Below are 20,006 nucleotides of genomic sequence, written 5' to 3' on the forward strand. Positions count from 1 at the left end.
AAAAATTCAAGGAAATCCAAATTTTTGTGGTCAAAATAAAACTTAAATTCCACTTTCAACTGGAGCCAAATGGAAACAAAGCACCCTCAAGTATGAAAAATAAAGGGGAAAAGGGGGAAAAAAATGGTTTCTGATAGTCTAGAAAAAAGTGTGTTGTGACTGAGCAGCAACCTACCCTCTTCATTTAGAGTTTGGAATTAACGCTTTTCTGGTTGTGAATTTAATTGATTTCCTTTTTGAATGTTCATTTGTTCAGTTAAATCTTATCCAAAGTGGCAGGTTTCTATACCATCAGAATCGGACACATACATAACCATGTAAGCAAAAGAAATGGTGTCAATTTTAGATGCAGTCTTTCAGCAAGCTTTAGAGATTCAACTGAGTTCATATCATGCAAGAAATTAAAGCTTTACAAAAGCCTGGGAAACATTTGTCTTGAACTAATTAAGACATTAATTTATATCCCTCATTGAAAATGTTTTTTAAATGCAAGTCATTCAATTATATTAAGAAGTCTTTAGTACACTCTCAGGCCTTCAATAACAATTTCCTGAAAAATTTACATTTAAACTAGTTAAATTTCACTTTAAAGGTTATTATCACAACTTGATTCCCTCAAAGGAAAAAATAATATATATACATATATGCACTGATAATTTCTCTAAGTATGACAGAATTATCTCGAGCCAAGTGCTGAAACACAGGCATTGGGAATAAAATTACTCTGTAAAAACACATTAAGCATTTGTGGTTTTCATTGCCCAAGTAATAAATCAGTATCATGTCCCAAAGAGGCGCCGCCACATGTTTTCCAAGACTGAAATGCAAAGACATTCTAAAAAAAGAATATTACCAACTGTGTCCACTGACTAGGGAAAGCCATTAAAAATAATGCTTCAGCATACCTGACAATTCTTGTTTTACAAAGGAAAGCACAGCCAGGTAAACCTGGCAGTCGGCTATGATTATCTGCCTCTGAAGCCGATCGACCATAGAGGGGGCAGACTTTCGGACATCAACCTGTTTGATGGAATAAAAGTATACACCAATGAATCACAGACAAGAACAATACTCTTTCCAAACAACTATCACTTATCTGTGCAAAATAATTTCACGTACGAACTGCGAAACACGGTGGTCACTCAGAGCCAAGAACAAATTATTCTCAGAGCCTGGAGATTCCCATTCTTCTTAGGTCTAGCTATGTTTTGTTTATCAGCACACTGCTGAAGGGCGTTTGTAACTCGAAGATAAATATTCTAAATGATAAAAATTTAATTCATGGGAAACGTGAAAATCAACACAAAACTTAAGAGTTTTAACTTTAAAAAAAAAAAGATTTCAATTCTTACTTATCCAAACTAAAATATCACTAAAGACACAAAACTTCCTCCAAAGTAGATAAACCTGAAAAAACATTTTGCAGCCACTGTCTTCAGGTAGGACTGATATTAGAGTGCATTCCCTTGATGCACATAACTGGGATGGGAGGGTGGGAGACTGATTACAATTGAGGTAAAGAAAAAATACCCTGGAATTAAAAATTAGCTTGGAGTTGCCAAAGGACACAGCAGGGACTGACGGTAAAGGAGCAAAGATGAAATGTTTAGAGGTATGGAAGAGTTCTCAAATTCACTCACAGTAATGACTGCATGACATTTACTTGAGTACATCAAACTGTATTATTTATCATGTGTAAATTTTATTATATGTGATAACTCAATAAAGATGTGATAAATGTAAAAAACATTAGCTCTGAGTAAATCACAAATTGAATTTGAAATGTAAGCCATATCCTTTAAGGTGGCTTACCTCTAGAAAATAAGCAAAAAGTTAAGCCAAAAAGACTCTACTTTATAAAATGTTGGTCTTTATCCTAAAGAATGTTTCTAAAATAAAGAAAAATCACTCTGGAATAGAATATTCTGAATTTTAAGTACACAATCAACTTGAACAAAATAAGGTAAATAGCTTTTATATGCTTTCACAATGATATAGGAAGTAATCTGAGACATTTCACAGGATTTCTGCAAATACGCTAATAGCATACTTAGTAACTGTCAAGGTGACCTGTTTTTCTTTCTTACAGATTTTAGCATAATCCATAATGGTCTCTGTTGTTCCAGATTTAGGTTCCAGGACTCACTAGTGTGCTGTCTTGGGCAAATGTCAATCTATTGATGCTTCAGTTTCTTTGTAATAACACCTATTGTGCAGGGTTGTTGCAAGGGCTAATGAGATAACGGACGTGAACGTGCTTTTTAAATTGCAAGGACATGTTTTTTTTTTTTAATGTTAGCTAATGTATATACCAGGCACAGTGCCAGATGCAGAGGACAGAAGGGTAAATGGACTTGCAGTCTAATGAGGGAATACAGATCCTATAAAATACACTATGGTCAGTGCCCTGGTGGGAACATGTAGAAGACATACTCCTCAGGGCTTGGGGCTCAGGCCAGAGCCTCTAGAGAAAATGCCATCTAGAAAGAACTAGAGAATGAGTAGGAACCAGGTAAAGGGGAAGGAAAATGTTCTAGGCAGAGAAGCAGATGCCAAGTCAGCACATTAAGAAGTACAGACTTTGCCATAACTGCAATGGGGGAGCCTCTGAAAACAAAAGCGAGAGACATGTTATTGGCAATGTAGTGGCTGTATGATGGAGAATGAACTACAGACCAGTGAGACTGGAGAAAGATATGCCCATGAGAGTCTGTCTTAGAAAAGTAAGGAAGGTGGCTGACCTAGGGAAATGGCAGCGAGGATTGTAAGAAGTAGATGAGTTCAAGAGGCCATTGGTCACTGGTCACTGATAGGCTGTAGGGTCTGAAGAGGGAGGGATCAAGGACAGTTCTCAGATTTCTACTTGGGCCTCAAGGTAAGCAGAAAGTCCAAAATGACTAAAAAGTAAAGTTACATCAAATATTCAATTTCCAGAACTCTAAACTCTGTAGTAGTCTTAGCATCACAGGATCAAAGAATTCCTAATTCTAAAGGACCAAAGCTCAAATGTTCCCTAAATCACAAATGAAGATGTGACCCATCCCCCAAGTCTGGGCTAAGCCCTAGTTTCTCCTCTACATGAGGGGTCCTTCAACACAAACCACGCCTTCCCATCTACCCAGCAGCTCCTTTAGGGTTGCTGTCGTTATTCGTTTTTATGTTTTTATTTGGAGTGATGGGGACTGGAGAGAAACATAAAGTGATTAAAAAAACACTTTGTATGAACTTGACCTCGCAGCATGAACTCATAAGGATGCATCTTTTCAGAAGGCCTCAGTTTTTTGCTTTGGTTTTAGAATAACATCTAATGCCGCACTGGGTCTGTCTCTCAAAGGAGCCAAGCTGTTTTCCACCCCAGAGCCTCTGCACTGGCCTGCCCTGCCCGTCTTGGACTGACCCAGAGGACACTTACATGACTGTTCTCGCTAAGGGGGGCACCTCAGCTTTTATTTCATAAAAGAAACATTAGGTGATAAAGCATCTTCCCCGACACAGCCCGTGTCTGCTCTAGGCCTGCAGGGACACCAGCAGGGCCCCACTCAACAGCAGCAGAGGCTCCTTCAAGTTTTTGTTTTGTTTTAACAGCGGAGAAAATGCTGCCTGTGACAAAATCCAAAGGGATCTCCAGCTATTCATGTCAAACTCCAACAATACTTGACTAAGCTTTTTTGGTGAATTTCCCATTAAAAAAGGCAATGTAGCAAAGTGGGACTTTGGAGCCCAGAATCTGGCTGGCTGCCTGGGAACGGGTGGACTATAACGGCTCCAGCATGAGTGCCTGAAGCAGGAGGATGCCTGAGTTCTCCTCTTAGGAACAGGAGAAGAGAAGGCGACGAAGGGTAAGGAGAACATGGGGAGCTGGAGAAGAAGAAATAGGAGGAATAAAATGACATCTCTCAGGGTGGGTCCCTGTAGCATGGTCAGCATTAAGGGAGAGGAGAAGTGAAACAACCTCCAACTGCTTCCGCAGGCCCTGCCACAACAGAGGATCCGGACAGACTGCGCAATTTCAGGTGACCACAACCACGAGACTGGTTTGTCAGTTAAATACATGATACGAAAGACCCGTGGGCACTCCAAGAAAGAGCAGGGCCAGAGGGATGCCACCCCAAGCCTAGAGCTCTATACGGACAGGTGGACCCAAAAATCAGGAAAAGTCGATGATGATGTTAATGTGACTTTTATTTGTAAAAAGCTGAAGCTGGGGATGATTAGGTGAATAGTCAAATTCCCAAATTGTGCCAAAACACAATTCTATTGTTTGTCAACATAAAACTCAAACTACTACCATTGTTTCATAGTTGAATTGCATATAAGAAAGCTTCTTTAAAAAAGCCCTTGTCGCCCGGCTCGTTGTGGAAGATTAATTTTTTGATACCAAAAGAACATGCACCAATGGCTCTAATTTCTGAAAGCGGTTTCTATTGCCTTAAATACGTTTTTCAAAATCGAAAGCCAAAAGAAACATTCAGTGCCTTCTTTAGTTATATTCCAAATACAAAAACCAAGTAAACGAGGAATGTCCTAAATTAGTGGTACACAGTTTGGAACCCAGAAACACAGTACTTACATTCTTCTTAATCTTATTCTTGATTGTTTCAATCACCCCAGCCTCTTCACTTTCACACAGCTTTTCGGTGGTTTTTAAATCATCACAGGCCAACTGCATTTTTTCTTCCTCAAATGTCATCATGGCATTCTTCCAACAAAGATATAAGGAAAGAATGAATGAATCACTAAGAGTCAGAAAATTTAGGCCATTTTATTACAACAAAACTCTGAACTAGAAAAAAAATCACTTAAAATTATTTGTTACAAATAGAAGAATCAGACTACTCCAACATACCACATTCATTTTAAAGAAACTATAATTTTAATATAAAATAAGAATATACCTCTATTATACCAGCATGAAAAAATATATTGTAATAAATGTCCCTGCCATTACTGTTCTACAGTTTTTTTTTTATTAAACACAGTAACAAAACTGTATAATTTCTGATTGGCCTACTCAAGTCAATTTTATTACAGTGTCTCATTCAAAAGCCCACTCTGCCCACACACAGACCCCTGGCTCCATTAGGTACCATGCAGAGATTCTAAGGAAACCACAGCTAGTAGGCGCCTTTTCATTTACAGTAATTTTGGTGAGTTCACCTATAAAGAATTATTTTTACATTGTTGATAGTTAAAAATTCCACTGTTCCCTAACGTGATCCTGATAGATTTTTCAGGCCACATTTGACCTGGGAAGAGGTGAACCCTTCTCCACTAAAAACCTGCTTCTCTTACCCAGTAGGAGAACTGAGGTTTCTGAGCGGTACCTACTTGGGCAGGGACAGAGTCCTTGCAGGATGCCTGGCTCGTGGAAGGGTCTAAGGATCTTAGTCTCCAGCTCTCCAGCCCCCATCAAACCCAGCCAGCCTTGGCACTCAAGATCTGCTCTCTATGTCTCTAACCCACTTTTCCCTTTCAGCCAAACCAGACCACTGCCACCTTTGCCCAAGCCCCCTGTGATGGTTAGGTTCATGTGTCAACTAGGCCAGGTAATGGTGCCCAGGTGTCTGGTCAAGCAAGCACTGGCCTAACCATCACTGGTTAGTAAACCAGATGGCTGATTAAATCATCAGTTAATTGATTGTATCTGTGGCTGATTACATCAACGAAGGGTGTGTCTTCCGCAATGAGAATTCAATCAGCTGGATTTAATCCAATCAGTTGAAGACTTTTAAGGGAGAAAAGAGAGAACTTCAATTCTTCTTCAGTTAGGCAGCCTCTCCTGGTCATTCATCAAAGACCTTCATTGGAGTTGACAGCTTGCTGCCTGCTCTACAGAATTTGGACTCGTGCATCCCCACAGTTGCATGAGACACACTTATAAAATCTCATATTTACAGGTATCTCTTGTTGATTCTGTTTCCCTAGAGAACCCTGATTCATACACTCCCTACCATACTCCTCCTCCTCCCCAACCCCCACCTCCAGCCAAGACCCTTAGCCATGCCTCCCTCGCAGCCCTTGAAGTTATTTGGGTTCTGATTTCATGATCTCAGCAGACACCGGGCTGGTCCCTGAGGCCGTGTGGCCAGGCTGCACACCATAGCCCGATGCCGACATCCTTCCACATCTTGAATCCACACATGCTCTCCCTTTTACTTCTCTCTACTCTTGACTCCTCCCTCTCTTTTTGTGTTCAACAATTCTACAGTAATTTTAAAAACTGTGTTTGAAAGTAGTTTGTGTGAAGTTACAAGTTTCTGAAAAATAAAAGCATCCAATTTCCAAACTGTCCAATTTACTCTAAACCCTAAATACAACCTGGTCCCTCAATTCCTAAATACTTGTATTTGAAAATGCGGCATTACCTGGTAAGCTTTAGCTCTGTTACTCTAACTTGTCTTCCTATCCACATTAATCCAATAAGTTTAGAGCAAACTTCACTACCCAAGCTTAGAGCTTTCTTCTCCACTCACACCTTCCTCAAATTACCCTAAAGGCAGTTTTAATTTTTGGAGAGGCCTCTCAGTTACAATTTTATTCTAAAAGGGATTTTTGGCTAGAAAAAATATAATACTCTAGATGTAAGGTGTAAGCATTTTATTTTTAAAATTAAGGCAGAGAGGTTCTCTTGTGGATGCTGTAATAGGCAAAAACTATAATTCAGTTTTAAACCATAAAAATATCTTCTACTATAAAATATCTATACTGCCAGTGGTCAATACGTCATACTACATATATTTATTTCCTTTATGCCAGTCCCTCTCCCCATATCAACTCACCAAAAAACTGACAAAGCTGGCTCCAAAACTCATTAATGGGCTATGGTTTCTGTTAAAACAAAAAAAAACAAAAAAAAACATATTTATTATAAATTTTTATTTTAAAAGCACTTGCTACATCAAGGTCACCACATAATCCTAATAATTGGATAGAAGCAGCTCAGGTCTTCAAGCAGATTAAATCACCCTAAGGAAAAAAGTTAAAGAGACCAGGTAGTCACAGCTCTATCTGCCAGAAAAGAATATGCCCATTATTCTTCAAAGCAAGGCAAACAATAAAGTCAAATTATAACAGAGGCTGCTTTAGTAAACTTCGTTGTAGCTATCAAAGAGTTTAGAGATAGCATAAAGATGGCAGAAACAATCTTATATCCACAAGAACATGGCTAAAGGAAGATGAATATTCATTTCAAAAAAGCAAAACCTATTCAAAGCTTTATGCACACAAAATAAGTATAATTTCCAGAGTTGATAAAAGGGTTTCACCACTTCACAAGACCTTACAACTCACTTATCCCATCAAAAGAACTTTAAGAATAGCTTCCCTAGAGTTGTCAGCCATTCCCTCATTGTGATGAGCAGTCAGAATCCAATTTCACACGTGAGCCCATCATGAAACCAATGAAACCAAATCAAAACAAACATACATTCAATACAAAACAAATTCAATTTGAAGACTATACGAATGCAAGCTTTATGCTTCAAATTCAAGAACAGCATAAAATCCAGATCTTCACCTCTCGGTTTGTCTAGGGAGGCGGTCAGAAAAGAGAGATGATCTGAAATTTGTACTAAAAGGAAAACCAGGTTGCAACTGCCTTCTTAAATGAAAAACCCTATACAGATATTTGATTATGCAAATAATATATGGCTCTATTAAAAAGTCATGGAACAATTTAGTCAGTTTCCTACTGGACATTTAGGTGTATCCAGAATGAGTGAGGGTGGGTGTGTGAGTGGCTGTGGGTTTGGAGTGCGAATATGCACATCACTATGTATAAAGGCACCCAATGCTAAGACGAACATCTCTGTTGGGTTTATACATGTATCTTTGCAGGTCCATCCAAATATATCCTTGAGATAAATTACTAGAAATAGCATTGCTGAATCAAAGGGTAGGCACAACCATTTTTCTCTTGGAGGGTTGTGTGTGCACATGTGTGTAGTGTGTGTACGTGTGAGAGAGAAAGTAAAAGAGAAAGACTGAAAGTCTAAGATATCAGGGACTCAATTTATTAAGCAGTACCTTCTGCTATAATTTATATAATCTACTTGTACTTATCTAAATCCTACAGTTAATAATCCCTTCTTACCCCCTGTAACAGGATACTTAAACACAAAGAAAAAAAGGGAAGGTCAACTCACTTGTGGAGAGCCCCAAGTCAGCACCTGTGTCTATGAACCTAGCTCAGAGAGCATCTCTCTTGTGAAGTCTCTGTCCTCCCTATCTTAGGCACCAAAACAGATGCTACCTTTAACCATCCCCTAGCACTCCACAGACGTGCCATTATAGGTTCCCACTCTAGTGTATTATCATTTTCTTTGCATATCATCTCCCCCTCTAAAGTGCCATTTTCTGCCTCTTATCCTTCATCATCATGCCATACACAGAGGCATTCAACAAATAAGAAGCAATGAATGAATGACAGAATTCTAAAGGAGCAGACACATTTCGGTCAAATGCTGACTATTACAGCTCTTTTCTTCTCCCTTCCTTGCCTTTGCCCTTGGAGAAATGAAAGAAGTTGAAGCTAGGGCTACCAGTATTGCTACATTTGCTTCTTGTTTTGGGCTAAAATAAGATTTCTGAGAGCTAAGGCAATTAATTATTCATGATATCCTAGCCTAGCCCTGTTACTTCACATACCACCTCATCATTTAGGTGAAAAGAAATTCAGAAACCAGTCTAATGGAAACATCTTTTCTCCTTGAAGCACAGTCTCTGTGACACCCACCTCCCCAGCCCCTGGCTACATCAGCGGGAAATAATGAACTCACCAACATGCAGGCAGCTCTCTCGGGTGCTGCCCGTAGCTTGGTGCCTGGAGAGCTTAATCTCTTGTTCAGCTCACTTAATTTTTAACTCTACATACTTCAAGTGATCCTAAATTAATTCACCTCATCTTAATCAATTTTGGTTTACCTGGGTGCCCACAAACTTATTCACTTTAGATATAGCCAAGTACTCCCAAGGAATTAAAAGGATCATTACTCAGAACCAATGTTAATAGAATGAAGAGGTCCTAGTTCATTTTAATATTTGACAATGGCCCAAACAAGAGGGGACTGGAAGTGTTATGTAAAGGTTTAGTATAAAGGTGAATAACAGACCCAAAATGCAAGCCTTCTTTAACACCGAAAGATATACATAATAGGAAGTAGAGGCACTTCTACTTGTGAAAAAGACCACATAGTAAAAGACTTCTTTAAAAGAAGGGAGGATCTAATACATATTTACTTGTATTGAAAAAACAATAGGAAAATCACAGAATTTAAAAAAAAGATTATGGGTACCTATGAGGAATAGGAAGAAGAAACAGGACAGAAATGAAACATTTTTGCATATACCTTGTTTTGTTTTGTAGATTTGACTTTGGAACATAAATTATAAAAAATTAAAATTTAATACAATCCCTAAAAATCAAAAGATCAATGAAATGTACCTAAATGCAAATCCACTTGGTAACATAACCACACAAGGTGGTACTATTCCAACTGACTTTAAAACAAAATAATTGGACACGACATGCCTATTATGAGATACCCTAAAAACGGACCCTGAACAACCAGCCAGAAAATCTTAATCTGTTTTCAGTACTCATATTCTCACTGGTTAAGTTGAGATAGTTATTCCAATGCTGCTGGGAATATAGTTTATACTAAAGCAAGTGTGTAGTTACGTTGGCATTTGTGCATAGGAGAAAGGATGAAGTAAAAATTCTTACAGTCCAGAATACAAACTGAAAGACTGATACAAACTCTTAAAAAAAATTTTTTTTTGAAATACATATATCCTAGTTCTGTCCACGGAAAAGCCTAGAAACAATAACCATCAGTAGCAATAAAAACCACTAATATCTGGTATAAATACAATTAGTAAAAGAAGAAATGGCTGATTCCAGATCAGGGGAAGAAATGTTCAAGAAGACCTTGGAGTATCTTGTTAAAGCACGAAGCAAAGATGTTGTAAAAAGATATGAGGATCTTGAAGAGGGTCCCACTAGCCAAGGATGAAATAATTTAACCACCAATAAGGATAATAATAAAACAAAAGACCTATGGAGGATTCTAGGGAGCCAACTTACTTGGAGAACTGATAAAAAGGAGCAGGAATAAGCATTTATCATGCCTTTTCTCTGTGAACTAAGAATAGTCAATTAATGATGAGAGGAGTTTTTTCTTAACAGAATTATCCTGGGCTAATAAATGAAAACCAAATGGTATAATTAGAGTATCACCATTTGGCAGCTCCAAATGAATTAATGAATATAGGCAATGATAAACACAGGGGACAGAGGAACATATTAAATATCACAATGGTGATACAATCAGCGAAATCTAAGCTGCGGGAAATTTTACAAACCAAAGATCCCAGTTTCTTCAGCAACAACAAAAAAGTGAAAGAGAAAAGGAAGAGGCTGAAGGGGAACCTCTAAAAGACATTAAACAATAAAGTCATGTTAAGAGGCACAGAAGACAACAAATACAGAGAGACGAACATATACACACGCATATACATAACACATATATATATATATACACATTAGCAACAATTAAAAAATTAAATTTAAAAATTACCATTCCCAGTAACACCAAAAGATTATATACTTAAAATAATCTAACAAATGTGCACTCTCTCTACACTGAGAACTCAAAACATTGAAGAGATTAAAGTCCTAAATCAGGGTTTCTCAACAACAGCATTATTGACACTTTGGGCTGGATAACTTTTTTTTTTTTTTTTAATTCAGTTTTATTGAAATATATTCACAAACCATACAGTCATCCATGGTATACAATCAACTGTTCACAGTATGATCATATAGTTATGCGTTCATCACCACAATCTATTTCTGAACATTTTCCTTACATCAGAAAGAATCAGAATAAGAATAAAAAATAAAAATGAAAAGAGAATACCCAAACCATCCCTCCATCCCACCCTATTTGTCATTTAGTTTTTACTCCCATTTTTCTACTGATTTTTTTTCAATTTTTTAACTTTGTTTATCAAAGAATTAAAAACAAACAGGCAAACAACAACCAAAAAAACCCCACATTTCAAACAAAGCAATGGATTAAGGGAAACAAATAACCTAAAATAACTACTTTGCTTCCAATATGTTCCTACCATACCCCAAGAAAATTAATAAACCATGTCCAAACAGAGGAGTAAGAAAAACAAATAATCTAAAATAACTACATTGCTTCCAACATGTTCCTACCATACCCCAAGAAAATTAACAACCCCTAAGAAAACAAAGGAATAAGAGAAAAAAAAAACCTAAAATAACTCTATTGCTTCCAACATGATCTTACTATATCCAAGAAAGTTTACAAACCATAATCATTCCTGAGCATTCCCATAACATTGAGATTACCCTCCATAGTTTATCTGTTCTTATTAGATTATCATTCCCCCTCCACTAATTGGTATCTCTAGGTCCCCTACATTCTACAGTATAAAACATTGTACATTTTTCACAGAATTCACATTAGTGGTAACATACAATATCTCTCTTTTTGTGCCTGGCTTATTTTGCTCAGCATTATGTCTTTTTTTTTTTTTTTTTTTAATCTTCATTACATTGAGATATATTCATATACCACGCAGTCATACAAAACAAATCGTACTTTCGATTGTTCACAGTACCATTACATAGTTGTACATTCATCACCCAAATCAATCCCTGACACCTTCATTAGCACACACACAAGAATAACAAGAATAATAATTAGAGTGAAAAAGAGCAATTGAAGTAAAAAAGAACATTGGGTACCTTTGTCTGTTTGTTTCCTTCCCCTATTTTTCTACTCATCCATCCATAAACTAGACAAAGGGGAGTGTGGTCCGTATGGCTTTCCCAATCCCCTTGTCACCTCTCATAAGCTACATTATTATACAACTGTCTTCGAGATACATGGGTTCTGGGTTGTAGTTTGATAGTTTCAGGTATCCACCACCAGCTACCCCAATTCTTTAGAACCTAAAAAGGGTTGTCTAAAGTGTGCATAAGAGTGCCCGCCAGAGTGACCTCTCGGCTCCTTTTGGATTCTCTCTGCCACTGAAGCTTACTTCATTTCCTTTCACATCCCCCTTTTGGTCAAGAAGATGTTCTCCGTCCCACGATGCCAGGTCTACATTCCTCCCCGGGAGTCATATTCCACGTTGCCAGAGAGATTCACTCCCCTGGGTGTCTGATCCCACGTAGGGGGGAGGGCAGTGATTTCACCTTTCAAGTTGGCTTAGCTAGAGAGACAGGGCCACATCTGAGCAACAAAGAGGCATTCGGGAGGAGGCTCTTAGGCACAACCATAGGGAGGCCTAGCCTCTCCTTTGCAGCAACCGTCTTCCCAAGGGTAAAACCTGTGGTAGAGGGCTCAACCCATCAAACCACCAGTCCCCTATGTCTGTGGTCATGTTAGCAACCATGGAGGTGGGGTAGGCGAATACCCCTGCATTCCCCACAGGCTCCTCAACGGGGCACTGCATCTTTTTTTTTTTCCTTGTTTTTTTTTTTTAACTTTCCCTTCTTTTTTAAATCAACTGTATGAAAAAAAAGTTAAAAAGAAAACAAACATACAATAAAAGAACATTTTAAAGAGACCATAACAAGGGAGTAAGAAAAAGACAACTAACCTAAGATAACTGCTTAACTTCTAACATCTTCCTACTTTACCCCAAGAAAGTTACTTAATATAGCAACATTTCTGTGAACTTGCTCCTACTATATCCATCAGAAATTAACAGACCATAGTCATTCCTGGGCATCCCCAGAACGTTAAATAGCTTATCTGTTCTTCTTGGATTATTGTTCCCCCTTCCTTAATTGCTCTCTATTGCTAGTTCCCCTACATTCTACATTATAAGCCATTTGTTTTATATTTTTCAAAGTTCACATTAGTGGTAGCATATAATATTTCTCTTTTTGTGCCTGGTTTATTTCGCTTAGCATTATGTCTTCAAGGTTCATCCCTGTTGTCATATGTTTCAAGAGATCGTTCCTTCTTACTGCCGCGTAGTATTCCATCGTGTGTATATACCACATTTTATTTATCCACTCATCTGTTGAAGGACATTTGGGATGTTTCCATCTCTTGGCAATTGTGAATAATGCTGCTATGAACATTGGCGTGCAGATATCTGTTCGTGTCACTGCTTTCCGACCTTCCGGGTATATACCGAGAAATGCAATCGCTGGGTCGAATGGTAACTCTGTATCTAGTTTTCTAAGGAACTGCCAGACTGACGTCCAGAGTGGCTGAACCATTATACAGTCCCACCAACAATGAATAAGAGTTCCAATTTCTCCACATCCCCTCCAGCATTTGTAGTTTCCTGTTTGTTTAATGGCAGCCATTCTAACCGGTGTTAGATGATATCTCATTGTGGTCTTAATTTGCATCTCTCTAATAGCTAGTGAAGCTGAACATTTTTTCATGTGTTTCTTGGCCATTTGTATTTCCTCTTCAGAGAACTGTCCTTTCATATCTTTTGCCCATTTTATAATTGGGCCGACTGTACTCTTCTCATTGAGTTGTAGGATTTCTTTATATATGCAAGATATCAGTCTTTTGTCAGATACATGGTTTCCCAAAATTTTTTCCCATTGAGTTGGCTGCCTCTTTACCTTTTTGAGAAATTCCTTTGAGGTGCAGAAACTTCTAAGCTTGAGGAGTTCCCATTTATCTATTTTCTCTTTTGTTGCTTGTGCTTTGGGTGTAAAGTCTAGGAAGTGTCCGCCTAATACAAGGTCTTGAAGATGTTTTCCTACATTATCTTCTAGTTTTATGGTACTTTCTTTTATATTGAGATCTTCCATCCATTTTGAGTTAATTTTTGTGTAGGGGGTGAGGTAGGGGTCCTCTTTCATTCTTTTGGATATGGATATCCAACTCTCCCAACCCCATTTGTTGAAAAGACCATTATGACTCAGTTCAGTGACTTTGGGGGCCTTATCAAAGATCAGTCGGCCATAGATCTGAGGGTCTATCTCCGAATTCTCAATTCGATTCCATTGATCTATATGTCTATCTTTGTGCCAGTACCGTGCTGTTTTGGCAACTGTGGCTTTGTAATAAGCTTCAAAGTCAGGGAGTGTAAGTCCTCCCACTTCGTTTTTCTTTTTTAGAGTGTCTTTAGCAATTCGAGGCATCTTCCCTTTCCAAATAAATTTGATAACTAGCTTTTCCAAGTCTGCAAAGTAGGTTGTTGGAATTTTGATTGGGATTGCATTGAATCTGTAGATGAGTTTGGGTAGAATTGACATTTTAATGACATTTACTCTTCCTATCCATTAACATAGAATATTTTTCCATCTTTTAAGGTCCCCTTCTATTTCTTTTAGTAGAGTTATGTAGTTTTCTTTGTATAGGTCTTTTACATCTTTGGTTAAGTTTATTCCTAGGTACTTGATTTTTTTAGTTGCTATTGAAAATGGTATCTTTTTCTTGAGTGTCTCTTCAGTTTGTTCATTTCTAGCATATAGAAACATTACTGACTTATGTGCATTAACCTTGTATCCCGCTACTTTGCTAAATTTGTTTATTAGCTCTAGTAGCTGTATCGTCGATTTCTCAGGGTTTTCTAGATATAAGATCATATCATCTGCAAACAATGACATTTTTACTTCTTCTTTTCCAATTTGGATGCCTTTTATTTCTTTGTCTTGCCGGATTGCCCTGGCTAGCACTTCCAGCACAATGTTGAATAACAGTGGTTATACCGGGCATCCTTGTCTTGTTCCTGATCTTAGAGGGAAGGCTTTCAGTCTCTCTCCATTGAGTACTATGCTGGCTGTGGGTTTTTCATATATGCTCTTTATCATGTTGAGGAAGTTTCCTTCAATTCCTACCTTTTCAAGTGTTTTTATTAAAAAGCGATGTTGGATTTTCTCAAACGCTTTTTCAGCATCTATTGAGATGATCAATTGATTTTTCCCTTTTGACTTGTTAATGTGTTGTAATACATTGATTGATTTTCTTATGTTGAACCATCCTTGCATGCCTGGAATAAACCCCACTTGGTCATGGTGTATGATTTTTTTAATGTGTCTTTGGATTCGATTTGCAAGTATTTTGTGGAGGATTTTTGCATCTATATTCATTAGGGAGATTGGCCGGTAGTTTTCCTTTTTTGTAGCATCTTTGCCTGGTTTTGGTATTAGATTGATGTTAGCTTCATAAAATGAGTTAGGTAGTGTTCCATTTTCTTCAATGTTTTGAAAGAGTTTGAGTAAGATTGGTGTCAGTTCTTTCTGGAAAGTTTGGTAGAATTCCCCTGTGAAGCCATCTGGCCCTGGGCATTTATTTGTGGGAAGATTTTTGATGACTGATTGGATCTCTTTGCTTGTGATGGGTTGGTTGAGGTCTTCTATTTCTTCTCTGGTCAGTCTAGGTTGTTCATATGTTTCCAGGAAATTGTCCATTTCCTCTACATTATCCAGTTTGTTGCCATACAGTTGTTCATAGTATCCTCTTATAATTTTTTTAATTTCTTCAGGATCTGCAGTTATGTCACCTTTTTCATTCATTATTTTGTTTATATGGGTCTTCTCTCTTTTTGATTTTGTCAGTCTAGCTAGGGGCTTGTCAATCTTGTTGATCTTCTCAAAGAACCAACTTTTGGTGATATTTATCCTCTCTATTGTTTTTTTGTTCTCTAGGTCATTTATTTCTGCTTTAATCCTTGTTATTTCTTTTCTTGTACTTGGTTTAGGATTGGTTTGCTGTTCATTTTCTAGCTTCTTCAGTTGATCCATTAGTTCTTTGATTTTGGCTCTTTCTTCCTTTTTAATATATGCGTTTAGTGCTATAAATTTCCCCCTTAGCACTGCTTTTGCTGCATCCCATAGGTTTAGGTATGTTGTGTTCTCATTTTCATTCGTCTCTATATATTTAGCAATTTCTCTTGCTATTTCTTCTTTAACCCACTGATTGTTTAGGAGTGTGTTGTTTAACCTCCAGGGATTTGTGAATTTTCTAAGTCTCTGATGGTTATTGACTTCTAATTGTATTCCATTGTGGTCAGAGAATGTGCTTTGAATAATTTCAATCTTTTTAAATTTATTGAGACTTGTTTTATGTCCCAGCATATGATCTATTCTGGAGAAAGTTCCATGAGCACTAGAAAAGTATGTGTATCCTGGTGATTTGAGATGTAATGTCCTGTATATGTCTGTTAAAGCTAATTCATTTATCAGATTGTTTAGGTTTTCAATTTCCTTATTGGTCTTCTGTCTGGTTGATCTATCTATAGGAGAGAGTGATGTGTTGAAGTCTCCCACAATTATTGTGGAAACATCAATTGCTTCCTTTAGTTTTGCCAGTGTTTCTCTCACGTATTTTGTGGCACCTTGGTTGGGTGCATAGACATTTACGATTGTTATTTCTTCTTGCTGAATTGCCCCTTTTATTAGTACGTAGTGGCCTTCTTTGTCTCTCAAAACATCCCTGCATTTGAAGTCTATTTTATCTGAGATTAATATTGCTACACCTGCTTTCTTTTGGCTGTAGCTTGCATGAAATATTTTTTTCCATCCTTTCACTTTCAGTTTCTTTGTGTCCCTGTGTCTAAGATGAGTCTCTTGTATGCAACATATTGATGGTTCATTTTTTTTGATCCATTCTGCGAATCTATATCTTTTAATTGGGGAGTTTAATCCATTTACATTCAACGTTATAACCGTGAAGGCATTTCTTGAATCAGCCATCTTATCCTTTGGTTTATGTTTGTCATATTTTTCCCCTCTGTCTATTAATATCCTTTATTGTACCCATACCGAATCTCTTTAGTACTGAACCTTTCTCCAAGTCTCTCTGTCCTGTCTTTGTTTCTCTGTCTGTAGGGCTCCCTTTAGTATCTCCAGTAGGGCAGGTCTCTTGTTAGCAAATTCTCTCAGCATTTCTTTGTGAAAAATTTAAGCTCTCCCTCAGATTTGAAGGAGAGCTTTGCTGGATAAAGTATTCTTGGTTGGAAATTTTTCTCACTCAGAATTTTAAATATATCGTGCCACTGCCTTCTCGCCTCCATGGTGGCTGCTGAGTAGTCACTACTTAGTCTTATGCTGTTTCCTTTGTATGTGGTGAATTGCTTTTCTCTTGCTGCTTTCAGAACTTGCTCCTTCTCTTCTGTGTTTGATAGTGTGATCAGTATATGTCTCGGAGTGGGTTTATTTGGATTTATTCTATTTGGAGTTCGCTGAGCATTTATGATTTGTGTATTTATGTTGTTTATAAGATTTGGGAAGTTTTCCCCAACAATTTCTTTGAATACTCTTCCTAGACCTTTACCCTTTTCTTCCCCTTCTGGGACACCAATGATGGATAACTCTGTGGTGAGGGCTGTCCCATGTACTGTAGGTTTAGCAACAACCCTGTCCACCAGATGCCAGTGGCACCATGCACAGCCCCCCAAACCCCCACCAAGATGTGACACCCGAGATGTCTCCAGATATTTCCAAATCAACATTGTTAGTAAGTCAATTTTCTCTTAACTTAAACTATAGATTCAATGCCACCCAAAGCAAAATCCATGCTAGATGTGTGTGTGTGTGTGTGTGTGTGTGTGTGTGTGTGTGTGTGTGGTGTATATGTGGGCATGCGCACACACTGAAAACTGAATCTAAAATTTGTACGAAAAAGTAAAATACTTAGAATAGTTAAATCAAATCTGGGCAACAACAAAAATGGAAGGATTATATTACTAGGTATCAAGACAATAAAGATACATAATTAAAACAGTGTGGGATATTGTCTCGAGGCTAAACAGATGAATGGAATTGGATATATGAGTTATGATAAATCAAAAGGGAAAGGATAATCTTTTCACTAAATGGTGTTAGGTCACACAGGAAAAAACAAAAAGAAAAAGTTTAACTCCTACTTCATATCAAATACAAAACTTGTTTGAGATGACCTATCAACTTAAAAGTAAAGGGAAAACAGAGGCGGGGCAAGATGGCGGACTGGTGAGCTATATGTTTTAGTTACTCCTCCAGGAAAGTAGGTAGAAAGCCAGGAACTGCATGGACTGGACACCACAGAGCAATCTGACTTTGGGCATACTTCATACAACACTCATGAAAACGTGGAACTCCTGAGATCAGCGAAATCTGTAAGTTTTGTGGCCAGGGGACCCGCACCCCTCCCTGCCAGGCTCAGTCCCGCGGGAGGAGGGGCTGTCAGCTCCGGGAAGGAGAAGGGAGAACTGCAGTGGCAGCCCTTATCAGAAACTCATTCTACTGATCAAAACTCCAACCACTGATAGACTGAGACCAGACACCAGAGAATCTGAGAGCAGCCAGCCCAGCAGAGAGGAGACAGGCATAGAGAAAAACAACACGAAAACCTCCAAAATAAAAGCGGAGGATTTTTGGAGTTCTGGTGAACATAGAAAGGGGAAGGGCAGAGCTCAGGCCCTCAGGCTCATATGCAAATCCCGAAGAAAAGCTGATCTCTCTGCCCTGTGGATCTTTCCTTAATGGCCCTAATTGCTTTGTCTCTTAGCATTTCAATAACCCATTAGATCTCTGAGGAGGGCCCTTTTTTTTTTTTTTTTTAATCCTTTTTTCTTTTTCTAAAACAATTACTCTAAGAAGCCCAATACAGAAAGTTTCAAAGACTTGCAATTTGGGCAGGTCAAGACAAGAGCAGAACTAAGAGAGCTCTGAGACAAAAGGCAATAATCCAGTGGCTGAAAAAATTCACTAACCACCACAACTTCCCAAGAAAAGGGGGGTGTCCGCTCACAGCCATCATCCTGATGGACACGAAACACTCCTGCCCATCGCCAGCCCCATAGCCCAGAGCTGCCCCAGACAACCCAGTGTGATGGAAGTGCTTCAAATAACAGGCACACACCACAAAATTGGGCGTGGACATTAGCCTTCCCTGCAACCTCAGCTGAATGTCCCAGAGCTGGGAAGGTGGAGCAGTGTGAATTAACAAAGCCCCATTCAGCCATCATTGCAGCAGACTGGAAGCCTCCCTACACAGCCCAGCAGCCCAGAACCGCCCTGGGGGGGATGGCACTCACCTGTGACATAGCACAGTCATCCCTCAACAGAGGACCAGGGGGTGCACAGCCTGGAAGAGGGGCCCACTTGCAACTCTCAGGAGCCATATGCCAATACAAAGGACTTTTGGGTCAGTGGCAGAGACAAACTGTGGCAGGACTGAACTGAAGGATTAGACTATTGCAGACACTTTAAAACTCTAGGATCACCAGGGAGATTTGATTGTTAGAGCCACCCCTCCTCCCTGACTGCCCAGAAACACGCCCCATATACAGGGCGGGCAACACCAACTACACATGCAAGCTTGGTACACCAATTGGACCCCACAAGACTCACTCCCCCACTCACCACAAAGGCTAAGCAGGGGAGAACTGGCTAGTGGACGCCACCTGCTGGTTAGTTAGAGAAAGTGTACTCCACGAAGCTGTAGATCTGATAAATTAGAGATAAGGACTTCAATTGGTCTACAAATCCTAAAAGAATCCTATCAAGTTCAGCAAATGCCAAGAGGCCAAAAACAACAGAAAATTACAAAGCATATGAAAAAACCAGACGATATGGATAACCCAAGCCCAAGCACCCAAATCAAAAGACCAGAAGAGACACAGCACCTAGAGCAGCTACTCAAAGAACTAAAGATGAACAATGAGACCATAGTACGGGATACAAAAGATATCAAGAAGACCCTAGAAGAGCATAAAGAAGACATTGCAAGACTACATAAAAAAACAGATGAACTTATGGAAATTAAAAAAACTGTTGACCAAATTAAAAAGATTCTGGACACTCACAGTACAAGACTACAGGAAGTTGAACAACGAATCAGTGACCTCGAAGATGACAGAATGGAAAATGAAAGCATAAAAGAAAGAATGGGGAAAAAAATTGAAAAACTCGAAACGGACCTCAGGGATATGATAGATAATATAAAACATCCAAATATAAGACTCATTGGTGCTCCAGAAGGGGAAGAAAAGGGTAAAGGTCTAGG

The 20,006-nt window shown here is 38.6% G+C and overlaps 1 protein-coding gene across 2 annotated transcripts in view; it reads right to left on the minus strand.

The window, feature by feature from the left end:
* Window positions 1-20,006, minus strand: part of TTC39C (tetratricopeptide repeat domain 39C) — a 168,832-nt gene that overhangs the window by 70,190 nt on the left and 78,636 nt on the right. For both annotated transcript variants that reach the window (XM_037806394.1, XM_037806393.1), the window contains exons 2-4: window positions 6,780-6,828; window positions 4,571-4,699; window positions 906-1,020 (exon numbers count right to left, since the gene is read on the minus strand). In XM_037806394.1, coding sequence (XP_037662322.1) covers window positions 906-1,020; window positions 4,571-4,699; window positions 6,780-6,812 — 277 coding nt within the window. In that variant the 5' untranslated portion in view covers window positions 6,813-6,828. The remainder of the gene's footprint in view (window positions 1-905; window positions 1,021-4,570; window positions 4,700-6,779; window positions 6,829-20,006) is intronic.

This window comes from Choloepus didactylus, chromosome 16 (assembly GCF_015220235.1).
Source record: "Choloepus didactylus isolate mChoDid1 chromosome 16, mChoDid1.pri, whole genome shotgun sequence".
NCBI lineage: Eukaryota > Metazoa > Chordata > Mammalia > Pilosa > Megalonychidae > Choloepus > Choloepus didactylus.